Source organism: Geotrypetes seraphini, chromosome 4 (genome assembly GCF_902459505.1).
Source record: "Geotrypetes seraphini chromosome 4, aGeoSer1.1, whole genome shotgun sequence".
NCBI classification, from domain to species: Eukaryota; Metazoa; Chordata; class Amphibia; order Gymnophiona; family Dermophiidae; genus Geotrypetes; species Geotrypetes seraphini.
In genome coordinates this window covers 289,002,623-289,025,118 of record NC_047087.1, presented here as the reverse complement: position 1 = coordinate 289,025,118, position 22,496 = coordinate 289,002,623, and the positions used below count along the sequence as shown (strand labels likewise).

General features: G+C 42.8%; 1 protein-coding gene across 3 annotated transcripts in view; it reads right to left on the bottom strand.

The window, feature by feature from the left end:
- Nucleotides 1–7,530, bottom strand: part of FBXW4 (F-box and WD repeat domain containing 4) — a 206,922-nt gene extending 199,392 nt beyond the window's left edge. Inside the window, exon 1 of one of the 3 annotated variants that reach the window (XM_033940293.1) lies at nt 7,043–7,530. In XM_033940293.1, the coding sequence (XP_033796184.1) occupies nt 7,043–7,230 (188 nt within the window). In that variant the 5' untranslated portion in view covers nt 7,231–7,530. The remainder of the gene's footprint in view (nt 1–7,042) is intronic. The other 2 variants (XM_033940292.1, XM_033940291.1) reach the window with 2 other exon arrangements.
- Between the last annotated feature and the right edge of the window lie 14,966 nt (nt 7,531–22,496).

The window sequence follows — 22,496 nt, the reverse complement described above, 5'->3', positions numbered from 1 at the left end:
AAGAAGTTGAAGCACAAGAAAAAAAACCCAAAAAAACAATACAACATGATGATTAGATTCTCTCACCAAGCAGTCAAAAAACTGGAACCAAGTCCCCATGAATATAGAGCCAAATCAGGAGAAGGAGTAGGGATTTTCTCATCACCAGCTTAGTTTCAGTAAGGCAAATAACAGTAAGCAGCATGGATGGGAAGATATCAAGAAAACATACAGTCTCATAGCCAAGGACATTTGAGTAAAGCAAAGACTGCAAAAAAAATAAAATGCCCATTCCCACTCTAACGGAGAAGAGAGCTTGAAGTTGACCTGTCATAAGAACATAAAAATTGCCATAGTGGGACAGACTGAAAGTCCATCAAGCCCAGTACAGTATAATCTCGTTATAACAGACTCGCTTATAACAGAATATCGTCTATAGCGGACGAGGTCCACTGGTCCCAACTGTGCGCTTTTACGAACATGCAGATAAGCACCGCATATAGCGGACTCGCATAAAACGGACAAACAATTTGGTCCCCAGAGCCGCTTTTAGCTGTAGTTTTGCTCAACTATAACGGACATGCAGGCTCCACCTACAAGGCAATTGGCGTGTAGGTGATACAGTATCAAAATGCATATATCACTAAAACATATGAAAGAAATATAGCCCAGAAGAAAATGAGAGATTATTTTTCTTTCCAGTACAGTGCAACATAATGCTTTAGAACATCTTTTAGTGTTCTGGTTTTGCAATCATTTCGTGCCATACCAATGTTTTGCTGAGTTTTGTTCTTGATGTTACTGATATGGTTGTGCAGTGGCTGTTGTTCATTGACTGTACGTTGTTTCAAGTTGACCTAAACAAAGTTTTTTAAAAATGCAACTCTGGATATAACGGAGTGTTTTGAAAGATCCCTTGAAGTCCGTTATAATTTTGTATCCTGTTTCCAACAGTAGACAACCCAGGTCCCAAGTACCTAGCAAGATCCCAAGTAGTAAAACAGATTTTATGCTAGGAATAAGCAATGGATTTCCCCAAGCCATCTCAATAATGGCTTATGGACTTCTTTTAGGAAATTAGCCAAACCTTTTTTAAACCCTGCTAAGCTAACTGACTTCACCACATTCTCCTGTTATGGCAGTAAAACTTTAAAATTTCAGAGTTTAATTATACGCTTTGTGAAGAAATATTTTCTCCGGTTTAGATTCATCACATGCCCACTAGTTCTAACATTTTTGGAAAGAGTAAACAAGAGATTCACATCTACTCTTTATACTCTACTCAAAATTTTATAGACTTCTGTCAAATCACCCCTGAGCCGTCTCTTCTCCAAGCTGAAGAGCCCTAGCAACTTTAACTTTTCCTGATAGGGAAGTCATCCTATCCCTTTATCATTTTCATCAACCTTCTCCGTATCTTTTCTTATTTCACTATATCTTTTTTGAGATACAATAACCAGAATTACACACAATATTCAAGGTGCAGCCATACCACAGAGCAATACAAGGGCATTATAATATTTTCATCTTTGTTTTCCATTCCTTTCATAATAATTCCTAACATTCTATTTGCTTTCATTGAGCTGAGGGTTTCAACATATCCCAAACAATAACACCTAGATCCTTTTCCTGAGCAGCGACTCCTAATATGGAATCCTGCAACAAATAGCTATAGTTCGGGTTCCTCTTTCCAACATGCATCACTGTGCACTTGCTCACATTAAATGTCATCTTCCATTTTGATGCCCAGTACCCTAAGACCGTCTTGCAACTTTTCACAATACGCTTGCAATTTAACAACTTTGTGTGTCATCAGCAAGTTTAATTATCTCACTAATTATACCCATCTCTAGATCATTGATAAATATGTTAAAAAGCAGTGGTCCCAGTACAGACCCCTGGGAAGCCCCACTATTTACCTTTCTCCATTGAGAATATTGACCATTTAAACCTACTCTATGTTTTGTCTTTCAACCAGTTCTTAGTCCATAATAGGACAATACCTTTCTAATTTCCGAACAGAGGAAACATTACTCACCAGGTTTGTTTGAATCCAAGAGCTAGATAGAATCCCAGAGGCTCACAGATGTGACCCTAAGAACGGAAGGAGCATCAACTATGTCTCTCTGACATACAATCAGCAACTTGAACACAGAGGCATGCTACCAAAGCAAGTCGCATACGGAGCAGAATTGACAAAAGGTCCAAAAAATATATATGCCTGCTCCCTAGGAGCACCCTTATACATGTGTGTTTCCTTCATGTGTGAAACAACAGAACTTACTCAACAGTTACCCAGACAAATACATACTGACATGCTTACAGTGCAGATGCTCTGAGCTCTAGCAGACTAGGATCTTATGGAAACAAATGCACCATGACCCTTCAAAAGCCAACAAAGTTTATTATTTATTTATTTCTTCCATTTGTGCGTCGCACATACCTATACAAGCTCTTGGCAACATTACAGAGAAAGGGGTTAGAAGAGGGTAGGGAGAACAATGGAGGGCAGGAAGATACAGGAGGAGAAGAGGATACAAGAGATTAGGTGTCAAATAGATGAGTTTTCAGTTTCTTATGGAATTTGATATGGTTAGGTTCCATCCTGATCATTTCAGTAAAGTCATTCCAAATTTTTACGCCTAGAAAGGTGACCATGGAATGGAAAACACGTTTGTATTGCAGATTTTTTGTGGAAGGGAGATTTAGAATTATTGTGTTGGTTCTGCGGGAAGTAGACCATGCCTTGGAGAAGAGCTGGATGAAAGGAGCCGCGGAGTTTCCATAAAGTATACGGTATAGACTTGAAAGAGCGGGTCAGTAGAGTGGCAGTATAATTACAATTATACTTAAGGGGGTCATTAGACTTAATAGGGAGGGTCAATAGTGTGGGCAGACTTGATGGGCTGTAGCCCTTATCTGCCGTCATCTTTCTATGTTTCTTTCTTTCTATGTTTCTATGAATGATGCATGAAGGTTTGAAGGTTATTCGTGACAGGATGGGTAACCAGTGCAGTTGCCTGATGAAGGCTGTAATCGAGTCATATTTTCTCAGGTTGAAGATTAGTCTGACAGCAGTGTTTTGGATGAGTTGCATTTTGTGAATCAGAGTGGTGTTGATTTCCATGTAGATGAAGTTGCAGTAGTCAAGTTGTGGGAGTATCATCAGCTGTACAACTAAGGCAAAGTGGTGTTGCTGAAAATATGGTCTGATTAGTCTTAGTTGTCTCAAGGTAAAGAGGGATTTCTTTCGGAGGCTGGAGATTTACTCCCCAAGAGGAACACACAGGGAAGGGAAAGAAAGAAAGTGCACTGCAGAAGCTGAGGAAGCTACAGAAATTTGCCTCGGAGAGGAGCTGGGAAGGAGAAAACCAGCAATTCAAGCAGGGGACATTCCAAGATGGCTGCCATTCCCACACTGACTGAGAGCTAAGTAACAGCCAGTATCAAAACCAAATGTTCCCTTGTTAACAGAAGCAGCATGATCTGAAAGCAGACCTGGACTGATCTGAAAGGTCTTTTTCTTTGGCAGGAAGAGAGGGAACAAGAGACACCTTGTCCCAATGCTGCTTTCTCCTGCTGCACAGCAAGAACAGAGTTTTACTGCCATAGCCAGCCATCAGATAAGCACAGAAACAAACTCAGCCAAAAGCCGTTAGTACTCATTAGCTTCAATGAAGACCCTGAGGCCGACAAACTGGGTTTTTTTCAGTTTTGGGCAAACCCAAAACTGTTATTGAACGTTATCATCTGGTTTCAGACAAAACCGAAACTTAAAACCTAAGCTTGGTTGTGTGAATGTGAACCGATGAGGCTAGAAGTCTCAGCAACCATTTTCAGCACCAAGAGAGCACAGGCAGGAGCGAGTGAGAATCACTCCTGCCCCAATGCCCCGCTAGACCACCAGAGAAGCTGCTGGATCCGGGAGGAGGGTGGGTCATGCCTCTTTGGGGCGGGAGGAAGAAAAAAGGAAGAAAGGGCATGCTGAAGGCGTAGAAACTGCCAGTTCAGGGGGGAGGAGTGTGCTGACACCCAGGAAACTGCCGGGGTGGTACAGTGGGGTCAGAGGAGGGACACCACCGGGAGGGAGGGTGGTAGGAATGCCTCTCATCAGAGGGGATGTAAGGGAGGAATGGTAAAATATAAACCCTCAGTTTACATTCATCATTTTTCCCCTAAAAATGGGGCAAAATTGGTAAATCGGTTTATATTTGGATGAGTTTATATTTGAGTACATACGGTAATTGAACTCTGGAATTTGTTGCCAGAGAATGTGGTAAAAGCAGTTAGCTTAGCAGGGATTAGAAAATGTTTGGATAATTTCTTTAAAGAAAAGTCCATAAGCCGTTATTTAGATGGACCTGGAAAATGTATTTCTAAGATAAGCAGCATAAAATCTACTTTACTCTTTAGGGATCTTACTAGATACTTGTGACATACTGGATACTGGGCATGATGGACCTTCAGTCTGTCCCAGTATGTCAATGCTTATGTTCTTATGAGATGCTTCCCATTTTGTATTTAAAGGACAAGCATGATATAGATTCTTACTAAAATGATCTACCCCTGTGGACCTTATACCACCCTGATGCACTCAATCCAGAATTTAAAAAGTCCATTGATGTTATGGAACATGAAGACTTAGGGACCCTTTTACAAAGCAAAATAAACTGAAAATCATAGGAACTGAATAGTCCATCTAGTCCAATATCCTGCCTTCACAGTGGCCAATTCAGATCACAAATACCTGGAAAACCCCAAATAGTAGTAACATTCCATGTTACTAATCCAGGGCAATCAGTAGCTTCCCCCATGTCTGTCTCAATTGCAAACTATGGACTTTTCCAAAACATTTTTTTAAACCAGCTATGTTAACTGCTCTTACCACATCCTCCACGGGGAGCCAATGGCGACACACCAGGAGAGTAACATGGTCAGACCTGTGATCATGTGAAAGTAGCTGTATTATGGTATTTTGGACTACACAATAACATAGTAAATGATGGCAGATAAAGATCCAAATGGTCCATCCAATCTGCCCAACCATACCCACTCTTTAAATTACTGATTTAATTTAAATTGTCCTTTTTCTTAGCTATTTCTGAACCAGAAATCCAAAGCTCTGCCCAGTACTGTGCTTAGGTTCCATCCACTGAAGTCACCATCAAAAGCTCACTCCAGTCCATTTAACCATCCCAATCCATCCTCAACCAAAGGGCCATATACGAACCATGCAAGTCTGCCCACTACTGGCCTTAGTTATTCAATATAGACCATTATTTTCTGATTAGAGATCCTATGTGTTCATCCCACGCTTTTTTTAACTGTCACCGTTTTCCTCTTCACCACTTCCCTCAGGAGCGCATTCCAGGCATCAACCACCCTCTCCATAAAGAAATATTTCCTAACATTACTCTTGAGTCTACCACCCCTGAACCTCAAATTGTCCTCTAGTTTTACTATTTTCCTTTCTCTGTCATTATAAGTTTCTTGAGAGAACCCTCTTATTTCAGGCTGCTAAACTGAATGTATGATTCGGTAAAATTATGTTAGAGGTTCCTTATTTCGATTTTAGAAAATTGTTAAAGACACAACTATTTGATAGGCTTGTATCATAATACTTCATATTTAATTTTTTAATTGAGTCCTTTATATTTACAATTTGATGTACTTTTATCGGCTTTGTACGTACCAGCTTTATTTGTTGTGAACCGCCTAAAACCATTTTGGTCTTGCGGTATATAAGAATAAAATTATTACTATTATTTTGTTCTATGTTAATACCTTTCAAGTATTTGAATGTCTGAATCATATCTCCCTTGTCCCTCCTTTCCTCTAGGGCAGTGGTCTCAAACTCAAACCCTTTGCAGGGCCACATTTTGGATTTGTAGGTACTTGGAGGGCCTCAGAAAAAATAGTTAATTTCAGATAAAACTCTTTATAGTTTATAAAACTCTTTATAGTTTATAAACATACTGAGGGCCTCAAAATAGTACCTGGCGGGCCACATATGGCCCCCGGGCCGCAAGTTTGAGACCACTGCTCTAGGGCATACATATTCAGGGCTTCCAGTCTCTCCTCATATGGCTTTTGGTGCAAACCTCCTACCATTTTTGTTGCCTGCCTCTGGAGTGCTTCAAGTCTTATGTCCTTTGCCACATGCGGTCTCCAAAACTGAACACAATACTGAACACAAGAAGGCATAACAAACTAATGGAACTTATTGCTAACTATTAATAACTAGTTCACCACTATTTCTGCGTTTTGGAAGGCTCCAATTTCAAGGCCACATCAGGAGAGCCACTGAAAACACGTGTATGCAGTGTGCATGTGTGTAACGTCATTATGTTGCATCTGCACATGCTCAGAGGACCTCCAGACGTAGCCTGGACTTGGGGGAGAAGTGATGTGGTTTGTGTGGGGGTGGAATGGGTGGGGCCACATGTCCTCTTTTTTTTCTTTTTTGGACAAACAAAAATCTGGTAACCCTAATTATACACCAAGATATAGTTATCTGAAATCCAGGACTGGCCAAAACTCAGTTTCAGAAGGGAGATAACTTAGTACAGTATTTATTATTTACTTCACCCAAACCGTTTTACAATAGTAACACTTCTTTGCATCTTATCCATCTGCTTTCCGAGCATATTTAAGGATTTAAAAAAAAAATTATAAAACATACTCCAATGCAAAACTCAAGGACAGCAGGAAAAACACCCCAAAACAAACACTCCACCTCAGCCACACAATTCATTCGTAAACTACAGGTTACTCTCATTGTATCTGCTCGAGCTTATTTACACGTCTGCGCTCGATTATCAGTGTGAATCGCGCCCGGCCAGCCGGCGTTCGCCTTTCGAGAATAGAGGCGCTTACGTAAACGCCGCCTCCAGAGGGGAGGGCCGCGTCGCTGCGGCCGTTAGCAACCACGCAATTGGCGTCCGCTCGCAAAGCCTGCCGGGCCAGCTAGGCCGAAGCGCGTCTCCTCTTGACAGGAGAAGCCCGACGGCGGCTCTTGCCCCTCGCGCGCGCCGCTCCGTAAAAGCGAACGAGACCGGCTTACGTGTCGGCGCCTTGCTGCGTGAAGCCGGAGTTAATGCACCCTCGAGCTATCCTTCTCCACGCCGCGTCCTTGCCCGCGAAGTGGTGAAGCCTGCGGCACACCTGGCCCAGCCTGCCCAGCGCCTGCGAGTCGAGGTAAGAGAATATGAGGAGGAGGATTTCTTCGGGCAGGCCCAGAAGAGAGAACATGTCCGGCCCGCCGGCCTCCAGCGGTTTCCTCTGCCTCCGGGCGCCTGTGTCCTAAAGCTTGTGGGCGGCCGACCTTCCTTCCCATGGTGTTTTCTGAAACGGCAAGTCAGAAGTAGCTCGGAGCGGAAGCCATCATAATCGGAGCGTCTGAGAGTCACATGGCCCGGCAGCTGCCTGTCAATCAACGGCGCCTCTGCGCGCAGGAGAGCTGGAGCGGATCGCGCTGCGCCAGCGCGGCGTAGTTTGTAAGAATTGTGCGCGCAGTGCCCCCGTTCGCATTTCTGGAAAGCGATCGCGTTAGAATAAAGGTGCCAGTGTTAGCTTATTCTTCAAACAGCCCCGTACGTGGGCATAAAAGCAAAAAAGACGCTTATGAGCCACCCATGTACACTTTGCTTTCCCACAGGCTTGTGACTTGCAATAGTTGTTTACATTGTAAGTTAACAGTTTTTGTGCATACAGCTGTGAATTATACAAGTGCAATGGGGCTGACTTTTAGGGGGGGGTTCTCTTCCAGATTACAATTTCAGTTCTCTCTCAATAATTTCCAAATTACTAAATCTGACTGTAACAATTGTTTAGTGTATCCCCAGTTCGTTTAGAATTAGGAGCTCTTTGTGCCTTGGCTTTTCAGCTGTTACCTGCCCGTTAATCATGTGCCTCTATCAAGGTGTGTGGACTGAGTTGAGATGAACTCGGAAACATCACAATTTGTTAGCTCAGCTTTGTGAACATAACAACTATTTGATTAAGTAGAGTATTAGCTTTACCTCCATGCTACTTTATTCTCTTTTCTGTTGGTAGCATGCTGTACTGTTCAACTTAACAAAAATGTACTGTATGTTATCAAAATTAACAGTTTCATATCTAACATACAAACTGTGCAGTTCATATGCACAGGTTTTATATAACTCCTATATTTACAGATAGCTTTATTTGTTAAATATAGTACTAACATTGTTTAATTTGTTTTCTATTTCTGGTGCTTATAGATTTTCTGCCCCAGAACAATCCAGTGAACCAGAACTTGGGTTGGAGAGGTTTTCTGGTTGGGTCTTATAGGTCTGAAGTGATCAGCAAGGGAGTATAGAATTTAGGGCCGTCTCAGGCTATAGTTGCCACCTGTGCAACTTGCCCAGTGTTGTCTGCCTGCTTTGCCATGGGATTGCTAAGAGTAGACCATGGACTGGCAAGTTTTTGTACCCCTTCATACTTGTGCTCTCTACAGCCACACTGTTCTTTGCATTCCTGGCGGAATTCTATGCAACATCAGAATTTGCGTAGAATTCACCAGGCATGTAGAAATACCTGTGTTCTGTGTAGAATTACTTCCTCTCTGGGCCAGAATCTCAAATCGCTGCTGGTGACAGGCTTCCCTCATTCCCACCCTTGATGATGTCACTTCCTCTTCAGGTGAGACTGTGGTAGAGGGAAGCCTACAGAGCCAGCAGCAGGTTGCCTCAAGAATTGGTGTCGCTGAAGTACTACTAGATTAAGGACAACTTGGTCAAGGGGGAGTCAGAAGTGCTGGCTAGGGTTGAGAGAGGTGCTGGCTTTTGGGGGGGGGGCAGAAGGTGAGAGATGCTGGTTGGGGGGAGAAATGCTGATTCTGGGGGATGGGAAAATAGCTTGAGATGCTGGCTGGGGTGTTAGGGAGGGGGGAGAGGGATTCTGGCTTGGAAAGGGATAGGGGAGAATGAGAGGGATGAGTGAGAGCTGCAGACTTGAGGGGGTAGGGGAGAGAGGCTGGCTGAAGGGTGAAAGATCCTGCTCATCGAGAGGAACAGAGAAGAGATCCTAAATGGGGATTGAGTGTAGCGACAGGGACACCAAAGCAGTGCTGGGCTTGGGGAGGGACAGACCTGGAGAATACTTGATGGGGAGAGAGCATTGAGACAGAGGCATAGAAGGGCTGCTAGCCAAATGGACATTGCTTTAAAAGGGGTGATTCTGACAGGGATGAGGGGAATGGAATGGGACACAAAGGTGAGAAGCTCAGGATAGAGACAGGGGGACAGATGCTGGACTGGACAGATAGGGACAAAATGTAAAATGGACAGGTGATCCTGGGAAGATGGTTATGAAAAAAACAAAGAAAAGCAGAAAAAGGGACTGGGACCTAAATGAGTAGAAAAATAAACTACTCAGACAACAAAAGATAGAAAAAAGTGTTTTATTCTGAATTTATTGAAATATGTCAGCTTTCAGAAATATTTTTTCAACAACATAAAGGCAAAGTGAAGTATTATGAAAACAAACCAACCAAACCACTAAGGTGGGCTTTTATGAAGGTGTGCTGCTAGAAATCACTAAGTGAGAAAAACTTGAAGGCTTTGTTTGCTCTAGTTTAATTTAATGAAAATACTGAATTGTATTGACATTCTGTATAATTAGCAAAAATGTTGTTTAAATGTCGTCAAACTTGCAGAATTTGTTAATTTTGTGCACAGAATTTGGATTTTTGTGCACAGAATTTGGATTTTCTAGTGCAATATATGTGACATTCTGGATTGTAGGGTACTCTCCCCATGCTCATGAGCCGTGCAAAGGAAACCACTCTAGGTTTTCAACTCCTCCTCCTTCTCCAGAGGGCTCTGCTGCTCCCTTCAGTTTTTCCTGCTGCGTGCGAACCAGGAGGCGTCTTTCTGATCTGCTCTGTATATTTTTTTTTTTTTTGGGGGGGGGGGGGAGTTCACAATTTTTGGCAGCTTTTGGTGCTAAAGAGCTCAGCACATCAACAGGAAAGCTCTGCCTGCATGGAGGAGAAGCAGACTTGAGGTCTCCAGCTGACAGCCTAATCCCTCTGTGGTTCCTGTTAGCCAGCCTGCAGAAACTTTATGGAGCTCAGGATTCAGACCCCTCGAAGCTTTGCTCGCTTACTGGGTCACAGGGGCTTGAGCACAGGTATCCATATGGGGTTCAGCAGGGCTCTTCAGGGTGGTTTCTGCATTTCACCTCCCCCCTTTCAAGAGCACGGGTCATTGGGGCCTGAGGATCAGTCAGACTGGCAGGCCAAAGATTTCAGCGTTTGGAGAACAGTTCCATTGAGGCAGTGATTTCTTCTCCCAGATCCAGCTATTTCTTAGAGCTGAAACAGGCTACAGCACATCCAAAGCACAGGTAAGTATGGCTGTTACAGCCAATGGGGATGTGGGGGGAGGAGAGTTTGAAAAAGACAGTTTTTAGGGTCTCTTTTCTTTCCTTTAAGGTCCCCCATCTCTAAAATCCTTTATTCTGAGTTTGTTTTTTAAGCTTTTTTTTTTTTTTTTTGCACCAAAAGACTGCTGCTGCAGCCATCTTGAAATTCCCAATTTTTTTTTTTCAAAGTTCTCCAGAACCTTCAAATCCTCCTTGTTTTACCTCAAAACTTGCAGGAATGGAGTCCTCCAGCTCTTTTATCCCTAATTCATGCCAAGTTTGTGCTGGATGGATGCCAATAGAGCTCCCAAGCAGCACTTGAAGGGGGCAGGAGCTTTGGGCTTAGTCTCCCCTCAAGTTTCTAGGGCTGAGGAGACATTGGATGACCTGTCCTCCTGGAGAAAATCTCTTCCAGAGCCCCAGAATAGCGGCTGACCTAAGCATAGGAATGTGGAAGCCATTGAGTCCAAGAGATGCAAGATGGAGTCACCTGAAGGGGACTTTGTGCTGCCTAATACAGCCATTTCTCCTGAATGCATTAATCTGATGTGGAGATCTTAATTGAATGGCCAAGATCCCCTGGGGAAGTCTGGCAGCGAAGGGACTCCGGCTTCCAGAGCATACCTGTCTCAGTATCAGAGGCTAGCCAGAATCCAGTGCACCTTTCAGACAGTGAGTCCTCCTTGCTGGGAGATGCAGGGTCATAGGCAGGAGCGATGAGTTATAGGCAGGAGCACTGGTGGCCTTCAGCCAGGAGGATGCCCCCCACAGTGTTCTGGCTGTTCAAGCCCTCAGCTCTGTTAGAGCTCATTACTGTCTCCCTGCAGGAGTTGCAGCTAGACTCCCAGCAGGCCTTATCTGCAGGCCTCTTAAAGCTAATTTTCATAGCTCCAGTCACTTTCAGTAGTATTCAGGAGGAGCCTCACCTCAGAGATCCAGATTTGCAGGACCTAGGCAGAACCAAACCTCCAGTTATTGTCCTTCAGGCCTCCAAGAAAGCACAGTGACACCAAAACTGGAACTATTCCTCTGAAGATAGTAGGATGGCTCTCTGAATATGCGGAGGGCTGGACGTAGAGCTCATCAGACCAATAGGAGCTGGAGATCATTTGGAATGGTTACAAACTTGAGTTTGCCCATCCCTTTATGGCCTGGTTGTGGACATCCTGATAGGATGAACTGAAAAGGCAAGCAAAGTCTTAGCAACAATGCAGACGCCCGAGTTGCACACGTAAGGGACTGTTTGTCGTTACTATATCAGGTGGGCAAGATTGAAATTAACATGTTTACAGGATTTTGAAGAGCATTTCAACCAACTGTTTGAGGGCTGTAATGAAGGACTTTTGAAGCCGCATGTGTCCCAGCTGCAACCAACACCGTGGACCTGGACTTGCAGCAATTGCCTTACAAGTCTATCCCCCCCCCCCCCCCCCCGCCACCGAGAGAAGATGTGACCTGGCCTGTCTACTTCACCCCACTTTTTAAAGGCCCTGTGGTTTAGTGGCTTCTTCAGGGTAGGAGCATCCCATATTGCTCTTGTCCCCTGTGGCTCTGTATTCAAAATGGCAGACAAGACTGCTGCAGAAGGGCATGGCTACCATTTTGGAATTGAGAATAGCCTAAGCAGGGTGAGTTGGGCTTTCTCTGGGAAGGGTGGCCATGCTTTTGGAGCATTTTTGGATGGAACCCAAATTTCAGGTTGGTTTCAGTGCCAGATCTAAAACCGAAATTTGATTATAGAATAGGTCAGACTGTATACAAGCTTAGTCCTTAACACTAGGTTTATTTATATTGTGCAAGTGTTTAGCTCTGGTGTATGGCAGATTCTATTGGCAATTCAAGTAAATGTCCATGATTTTGTTACATCATCCTCTAAAGTCCAGTCTTAACAATTTGTACAGTACAAAAATGTATAGTAACTGACAGCCTGGCACGATCATGATAGTTTCTTATAAATTCTGAAAACAAAAGGCATTGAATTTTATCATGTAAAATGTTATTTCTGTGTAATGCTTTTCATTGAGGGATTACAACAGATCACTTGCTATATACTTCAGCTGTAAAAGCTGTTTTAATAATGTATCTTGTGATTTCACTTAAATGACATTGTTGTCCTTCTCACTAATTTAAAGAGAGAAATTTTCATTAAAAGCAAGTACAAAAACAGCCATGTTTTAAATCCTGAATAAGATCAGGCCGCCTGAGTGATACTTCAGTCTTCTTTAGTTGAAAGGATTAGCAGCCTCCAAAAATTTGCACTTTTTTAAAGGTAGACTAATGTTCATTCAGTGGCAAAGAGGTGAATTGTTTCCAGCTTATCTGTGTATGTGTTTCTTTTCATCATGAAAGACCTCCATGGAAACTGTTCAGAAGAGCACAGGAATGCTATAAAACTTATTAGCACAATTACTACTCTATTGGAGAAGCTCAAAATGTTAACAAATGAAAGGTAAATCAGTGAAGCTGAATTTAGTTACAAATGAAAACAAATTGTAATCACACTATTAAAATGAAGCAGGTGAGGATCATGCAATGCTCTGTTAAAGAAAAGGGATTTTTATGCAGGCTGGAGCGCTATCGTCGGTAGTCAGCGTTTCTACAAATTATATCAGCAGAACTTGTCGACACCATCCACTCATTAATTATTCCTGCTATGCTCCTCACCATGTCAAAAACTTTCCACCTCACCATGTAATCAAAAACTGATTTCTACATTGTCCTTATCCTAGGCCATGACCCTTCCCATTGCTAACTTAGGGAAATTGTCACAGCATTTCAGGGCCTTTCATCCATAGGACACAGCTTCAAACTGCAATTCAGGTGGTCAGTCTCAATCCAGGGGCCAGGGCAGAAGTGTTTACACTGGCTTCTGTTCGATTTCCTAAGAATATCTGAATTCTTCTATGTACGGTACCTTGCCACTGGATTTGTGCCAAGAGACACGAGAAACTGCAGCATTGACATTTTTTTTGAAGAGAGCTATTATACTTTTTTTCTCTGGGAAAATGCAGTGATGCTATTTGTCCTGGCGGAATTCTGTGCACAATATTTCAATATGCTGCAAAGTTTATTTGTAGTGTTTTGTATAGAATTCTCCTATCCTGAGGCCTGAAATTCCTTCCTGCCTTTTCCTTTCTCAGGTTCCAGCCTCCTTAGTTCCCTCTCACTTGAACTGCATTTCAATCTCCATCTAAATCCCACCCCTTTCTTACTTGCACTCTGAATCCCCTCCTTGGCTCTATTAGTTTGGCATCTCTCTCTCCCTCTTTCCACTGCCTAAGAATCTCTTCCTCCCTTCCCATCCCCTTTCTGGTCTTGATCACTCTTTCTTCTTCCTACCATACCCCCATCCCCACTTCTGGGTGCAGCATCAATGTCCCCTCACCCCACCTGCCACCTCTCTCACTCCCTGAATCCTTTCCCTACTCCCCATAGTCTGGCATCTCTCTCCTCTCTATAGAGTCAAGCTTCTCTTCCTTCTCATTTCACTTTCTGGCCTGGGTTTCCTTCACACCTCCTTTCCCCTCTGCTTATGAGTCTAGGATCCATATCCCATCCTTTCCTCTTCCTCTCCTCCCCCCCCCCCCCCACTTGCAGTCCAAGATCCATGTCCTTTCCTCTTCCTTCCCCCCACCCCTACTTGCAGTCCAGGATCCATGTCCTTTCCTCTTTCTCCCCCCCCTACTTGCGTTTCAGGATCCATGTCCTTTCCTCTCTCTTCCTCCCCCCCTTGCAGTCCAAGATCCATGTCCTTTCCTCTTCCTTCCCCCCCCTACTTGCAGTCCAGGATCCATGTCCTTTCCTCTCCCCCCCCTACTTGCAGTCCAGGATCCATGCCCTTTCCTCTTTCTCCCCCCCCCCTACTTACGTTTCAGGATCCATGTCCTTTCCTCTCTCTTCCTCGCCCCCTCCCACTTGCAGTCAAGGATCCATGTCCCTTGCTCTTTCCTTCCCCCTCCCCCCCACTTGCAGTCCAGGATCCATGTCCTTTACTCTTTCCTCCCTCCTCAAATGAATGGGCTGCTTGCAACCGGCCCTACTAGGGCCTTCCCTCTGCTGCATCATCTACAGGAAGCGATGCGGCAAAGGGAAAGCCCTAGTGGGGCCAGCCACAAACAGCTCACTGTTCACTGTGTTGTTTCTAATGACCGGCTGCCGCAACTGCTTCTTCCTTAGAAAGGCCACAGGTATGTTTGAGCTGGGGGGGGCAGTCAGGAAGGGAGAGAGGGCTGACCCATGTGGTGTTGAAGGGGGGGACAGAGCAGTATTCTACCAGAAGTATACTATATAAGAACTAAGGGCTCCTTTTACCAAACCGAGTAGTGATGCCAATAGGGATTTAATGGGTGTTGGTTTGCCACACTGCTGCTGCTATCGTGGCTTTGTAAAAGAGGGGGGTAAGTAGGGTTTTGTTCTGTTTTTTTGTTAAAATAGTTTTGATCCTTGTAAGTATTTTTTAAATGTTTATTGAAAAGTAATAACTACAGTCATGAACCAGATCTTACACATACAGTGGTACCTTGGATTACGAGCATAATCCGTTCCAGGAGCATGCTCGTAATCCAAAATGCTCATTTATCAAAGCGAGTTTCCCCATAGGAAATAATGGAACTCGCTTTGATACGTTCCCACCCCCGATAACCGGCGAGAGGGAGAATAGAAGTCCTTGAGCATGCGCAGATGCATGCTCAAGGCAGGGAGGCAGGCAGAAGCCGGAGGTGTCAGGTCAAAAGCGCGCCGGGACAAAGGCGCGCTTTGTCTATGACCCGAAGCAGGAAGCCAGAAGATCGTCTAGGCACACGAGCTGTGCCTGCGTTCCGGTGCTAGACGGGGAGGTGGGTAAATTTAAGTTGTACTGGCGGGGGGGGGCCAGTTCGCGCGATGGGGGGGTGCCGGTTGGAGCGAGGGGGCCTTTGCGAGCGGGGGGGAAGCGATGCCGGTTATCGGGGGGGGGGGGGTGCTCGCAAATCGAGTCAACACTCGGTTTGTGAGTCAAAAGTTTGCTGAGTGTTTTGCTCGTCTTGCAAAACACTCGCAAACAGGGTTACTCGCAAACCGAGGTTTGACTGTATTTTTTAAGAATTTATTTCTGAAAATTAGGCCGAAACAACCAGGGGTCTCTAAAAGTAACAATGTATTGCATAACTGATATTGTTTGCTTGAAAGTATAGAAACTAATCTAGTGCCCAGTACTGTTTTTCCACAAGCAAGTTTGCAGGTGGCCCAGCCTTTAAAAATAAAGGAGCTGACTGTAACACAGATGGTGCCAACTAAATTAAGACTGTTTATAGTCCTTAAAGCAGCCCCCAGTGATAAAAATAACTTCAGTGGAATGCAGCATTCAGTGGATTGCTTTAGTCAAAAAGAAATCACCACTAGACAATATATTCAGCTCCTGAAAGAACCAGCCTTAGCTCTTTCACATTGTTAATGTGCGGAAAAGCCTCATGTAAGGAACCCATACCTCTCATTTTTACAACATAACCAATTCTGTTTTAAATATGAGCCCTTCGGAGAAACATCTCCACTTGTAAATATAAGTTATTAGATAAGTAGATTGGCATGCTCTTGTAAATGCTGTTTTTATAAGGGAGCTATTTACATATAACGATACCACTTTTATATATAATAAATAGACAAAAGAAGTCACTACTCTGTGAATTGTCACTGTACACAACAACTTAATCAAAACGAGCCTCAGACATACTGACTGAATATATAATTACAAGTCAGGTACTTTTAGCCAATAAGGCAACATGGCCTTAATCATCGGCTCCTCTTACATGTTAGGTGGGAAATTCAGTTAAAAAAAAACCTCAGACATAGTTCGAGAAAAACATGAACCCCACCCACATTTATATAGGAGCTTCGGGGCAGAGAACTAAGGCAGGCCTTAACATGTAGACAAGGATTCCTCATTATATAAGGGGAATCTACATATTTTAATATCTAGATATTGGCATTTACACCTGATCCAGGATGTGAATGTGCCTGCTGTAAGGGGCAGGTTCCAGTGCTGAGGTCCATCTCTCTCCCTGAACTGGACTGCTGATCTGATTCTCTCATATCCCCTGCCCTATAGTACTTTGTCCAATCCCCCCTCATAAGGTCTGACCTCCAACGTTTGTGGAAGCCACACAAATTTCCATTATTTGGCTGCCTAACTCCCAGCAGTAATAGGGTGAAATTACTGCTAGTAGTTGAGGAGCTTAGGGCTGTTAAAGCAGGAGTGAGTGGGCATCTCTTCTGCTACCACTAGACACTAGGGATCCCATTAAGGCCTTTGATGGGGACCAATTGTGGAGGGGGGTTATGGATGGGATATCACGCTTATGGGGAGGAGTCGGGAGGGGCTCTTTTGTGGCATTGAGAGGGGAATCAAGATCAGGGTGGAGAAACTGATTCTGCTGGCATAGGCCAGTGGTTCTCGCCCACGTTGGGACAAGCCTAGTCAGTGTATCCTCTGTTTATGTTGTCCATATCCTGAGAACTGGGTTGAGAACCTCGCATAGGCTATACAAAAGCAGTGATTCTGAAAAGCTCCTCTTTCACATATACTGGGAGAAAGTATTTCCATGAGTTTTTTTCCCCCACAAGCAGCTTTTCAAAATCATTGCTTCTGCTGCATGTGAAGAGTAAATCACTTGCAGTCCTTCTCTGTCACAAGAGGCTCTACGTTTAGCAGATCCTTGTAAAATACTATGGGAATTCTCCACATCTCAATGTGGACATGGGAATTCTCAAATTTCAAGTTTATTGGATACTTAATACACCGTCTATCAAGGTTATCTAAACAGTTTACAATAAGATCATTAATAAATATATAAAAACAAAGCTCTATTAAAATTACAGGGGTTTCATAGACATACTGAACTAACATGAGACCAGGAGGAGGGAGGAATATATAATTACATTGAGATAAAAAAAAGGGGAAAGGGAGGGGAAGAACACAATTGGAGGGGGATATACTACAATGACTTAATTACAAGTTCTTTGCAGTCCAAGTTCCCAAACCCTTGGAGATGGTTTGATATGGTGATCATGGCTCAACAGATTTGTCATGATGAAATTGAAGAGCACATACTTGTGAGTAACGGTTTCCAGCTAGTCAGACTTGGAGAGGCAGAACAAGTGTCTTTGAAGAGTTCAGCTATGTGGATTTTCACATGTTGCAAAGATGACAACTTGCATGCTTTGCATTCTGATTTTGTAACTTACTAGCTGGAGGTCATCCAGCTGAAATCATTTTTTAACTCATTTATCAGGATGCCATTGTGACTTATCTATTTGGAAACAAAAACTGCATTTTCCATACCATTACTGTCTCCACCTTAGATTATAGTAGAATAACTGAAATAAATTTTCATGTCATTTAAAAATACTGAGGATGCCAAGAATAAATCTGTGTAACAAAATTCTTAAAATATTTATGAATATCTGTGTTTGTTTTATAGGTATGCTTCTGTGTCTGCCAGTTAGTTGTACTAGAAAATGGTAGATGGTAGATATTATTATTTTATATACCGCCTATCAAGATTATCTAAGCGGTTTTACAATCAGGTACTCAAGCATTTTCCCTATCTGTCCCAGTGGGCTTACAATCTATCTAACATACCTGGGGCTATGGAGGATTAAGTGACTTGACCAGGGTCACAGGGAGCAACGCGGGGTTTGAACCCACAACCCCAGGGTGCTGAGGCTGTAGCTTTATTACACCACACACTCCTCCTCTGCATACATCTATCGAGTAACTTTAATTACTCAGAGGTTACATGTGTATACTTTTATGCACACTATGGACTCCTTTTATGAAGGTACGCCAGCGTTTTTAGTACGTGCTACCCCTGTGCTACACAGAAAATACTAACGCCAGCTCTATGGAGGGTGCAGCATTGTAGTGCGCGCTAAAACCGCTAGTGCACCTTTGTGAAAGGAGCCCTATACACTTCTCCCTCGTTATTCGCGGGGGATAAGGACAGAGCCGGACCGCGAATGAAAGACTACGGGAACTCCCCACAGCCATTTCCTAATGGCGTAGGAAGATCGCTCCTGCCCCGAAAACCAGCTAGACCACCAGGTAAGGCCAGGATGCCAGGGGGGAAGACAAAAATATGGGGGGGGGGGTTTCCCTCCTGCCCCCCCAAAAAAATCACGATTATGTGAAATCACAAGTAGAGAAACCGCGAATGGGGAGGGGGAAGTGTATATCAATATGTAGGAACAGAGGGGACCCGTTTACTAAGGGCTCCTTTTGCGAAGGTGCACTAGTAGTTTTAGTGCGTACTACATGGAAAATACTAACCAGCTCTATGGAGGCGTTAGCGTCTAGCACGCGTGGCATTGTAGCGCATGCTAAGCGTGCACTAAAACTGCTAGCACACCTTCGTAAAAGGAGCCCTAAGTTGTGCTAGGTACAAATGCATGCCTAACGCAGCAAAAAATGACAACGTGGAACGCACTCAAGTATTTTACATTATTTTTGCCATGGAGGTGCATTAACAGCACTAAATCATTTTTGTAGGACTTTTTTTTTTGTTTAGAGGATGCACTACTATTAATGGAAAAATTAGAAAACAGATATTTTTATGGCTGTGATAAAGAATTACTTTTGTGCACGGGGGAAACCTGCATAACGATTTCTAAGACCACTTTTTACTGCAGCTTAGTAAAAGGACCCCAGAGTTTGGATGGAGCACAGGTGGAGTTGTGGTTTATGTGCATTGTTAGAAAATTTTCATAAACCTTTTATAGCTGCTTCTGAGCAGGTGTAAATATCTATATCTTCAATTTTCATGTGATTTCTGCTGCTTTGTTTCCTAGTATTTATATAAAGACAGACAGATATGTGCTTTATAAAATAGTATGAAAATAGGTGCCTACTGTTTATAAATTATTCTGTGAATGTATATCTAGAAAGCTTTTCTTTATGCTTTTCAACATATGAAATGTTGGAAAAAAATACATAAAAGGGATTGGTATATCGCTCTATCCTTGGCCAAAATACCTCTCCAAAGAAGGCACTGACTGTCACCAAATTTGGAATGCAGGTAGAGTATTGGATGAATTTGAAAATCAGTTGGTTTAGTATTTTCAGCATACAAAGCCTAAAAAAAAAAAAAATCCACATTGCTTTATATGGTAAGCAGCTAGCTGCTGTGGAATTCCAAAAGAATCTTCCATCCCTCCTCCACCCACCCCACCCCTTAGACAGCTTGTCCTAAAGGAAGAAAGGCAGGCAGGGAAACAGCGGGAGCAGGTATCATAGGATGGTATACAGAACATATATATACATGCAAACAGCTTACGTTTGTATTGGATGGCTAGGTCAGAGCCACTGTTTGTCAATCAAATCATATATTGTTTTTGTCTTTGTTGATATCACACCAAAGGCTAACAGTAGATATTTTAATAAACTCACTTGTAGTCATTATTCTTAAATGTATGGACCTTCAGATCGCAGCCGGGTACAAAACTACTGGTTGTTTTACTCTTCGTCGGTCTGGCCTTTATTAATTATTCATATTGGACTCATATGATTTTTTTTTGTCTTATTTTTTTATTTAGAATTTTCTATATATTTAATATTAAAGGAACATCACTTAGCTTATAGTGATCCTATCCTGTATGTGCAAAACTGCAATTTATTTTATTTTTTTAAAGGCTTGCTGAATGTAGAGCCTTGAATATAATATAATAATTATTTCCTGTTAATTATCTCCTGTTCTCCCTAAGAGCTCAGAACGGTTAACATACATAATATACAGTTAACAGGTTACAATTTGTCGGAGTTACAGTACAAGTTTTTTCAATACACATTTTTATTCTAACAACACGTACTAGGGATCTAATACCAATATGCATAATCTACAGCAGGGATGCCCACACATTTTGGGCTTGCGAGCTACTTTTAAAATGACCAAGTCAAAATGATCTACCAACAATAAAATTTAAAAAAAACACAAAGCACACTGTATGTTGTTAATAATCATTCCTATTCTGGGGTTTTTTCAAAGAGGTCAAGGCAGATGACTCTATGCACTGTCACCTCAGTAACAACCATACAAAAATAGACAAATATACCCTCTCCCTTTTTACTAAACCACAATAGCAGTTTTTAGCGCAGGGAGCTGTGCTGAATGCCCAGCGCTGCTCTTGACGCTCATAGGCTTCCTGCGCTAAAAAACGCTATTGTGGTTTAGTAAAAGGGGGGCCATAGTGCAAAATAGAGACAGCAGATATAAATTCAGACACATTTTGATCACTAAATTGAAAATAAAATCATTTTTCCTACCTTTGTTGTCTGGTGATTGCATGAGTCTGGTTGCACTTTCTTCTTCTGACTGTGCATCCAATCTTCCCTTCTTTCAGCCTGTATGCTTCTCCTAAAGACTTAATTCCCTCTCCCAACTTTTTCTTCCTCTCTCCCTGCCCTTTCTTTCTCCCTGCCTCCCTTTCTTTTTTTCTTTTTCCCTTTCTTTCTTTCTCCCTGCCCTCCACCAAGCCACTGCTGCCACCATCGGGTAACAGGCCCCAAAGCCGCCACCGCCCCGAGCTCTCCCTGCTTTCCTGCATCAGGCTGACCAGCATTCCTCTCCACGACGCCAATTCTGCCGTCGGAGAGGAAGTTCCGGCCCAGCCAGGCAGCAATTGGCTGGCCCAAACTTCCTCTCCAACGGCAGAATTGACGTCGGGAAGAGGAAGACTGAATGGCCCAGTAGATCACCAAGGCAAAGTGAGTCTATCACGGAGCCGGGGATGGGCTCTGCGATCGACTCACTTTGCCTTGGCGATCTACCAATCAATTGTGATTGACCTATTGGGCACTCCTGATCTACAGGTTACAATTTGCCATAATTACAGTGCATTGTTTTGTTTGGGGAGAGGGGTTTGCAAGTCTTGCACAGTGATGTAAAAATGAGCATGGAACATGCAAAAAGAAAAAAGCATATTTAATGGCAGTAATAAAAATGGACTGTGTGTGAAAGTCCCACATTAAAATGCACTAGATCCATTATCTAACATGTTTTAGCAAAAAGGTCCTTTAGGATCCTATGTTTTTACTAAAAATTCATCTTAATTTAGAAGCTTAAGTTGTGTTATAAATTAGGCCAACCTAGATTTATAAGCCTAGGGTTTATAATATATATATAGATAGATATACATATATACACATAGGGACAAATATATTGTGCCACCATTTCACAAAAGAAAAATGCACAATACAGATTATCACTTAGGCATTGTACATTTAATAGAGCTACTTGCAAAGGGAGGGAAATAAGGCATCGAGCTCTGAAACTCAATTTTTTGAATTTCAAGGTAATTATTAATCCTAAAGAGGTAAGCACAGTTTCCACCTTTAGCTCTGATCCAAAGCCCGGTCCCAAGCGAGAAGTTAGATGACAGTTATAGCAAATGGGAAATTTTCCAGTTGCATTTCCAAGTATGCATTTAGGAAGCAATTTTATAACAGGGCTCTGACATTTAGCATCAAATCCTATATATGGCACCAGATAAACTGGCACAGAAAAAAAACATGCTTAGTGCTGTTCGATAAACTGTGCTGGTTTGTATAGTATGCATAGCAGCCAATCCTGTGAATAACATTTAAGTACAACCAAGTTTTCTGTGCAAATAGCATACGATTCCGTAGGGATGGGTTCTATACCCCAACTCATGAGTTGGATTGAAGAAGATGTCAATCATTTTTTTTTTTTTTCAGTTCTGCCTCCTTGTCTCCCTGGGTAGTGTCCTTTACTTTGTGCTCTATAGAATATTGTGGACTCCAGTTAAGTAAAAAAAAAAAAAAAAATTGGACGCTAATAAGTCTAATGCATGTTGGAGCTGCAAGAAAGAGGTAGGCACACTTGACCATCTTCTGTGTTACTACCCACTGGTTCAAACATTCTGGCAGGAAGTGTGGAACAAAATACAAAGCATATTGGAAGTTCGTATACCTTTATCATATGGCATGGGGATATGTGGAGCAAACTTATTGACAGCAAATAAAAACATTGTTCTTGATTCTGTCTGGAGTGGCAATACAGGCAATAGTTAAGAACTGGAAAGATTTCACACTTGAATTTTCATTTTTGGTGGGAAACTGTATGTCTTTTGTATAGGTATGT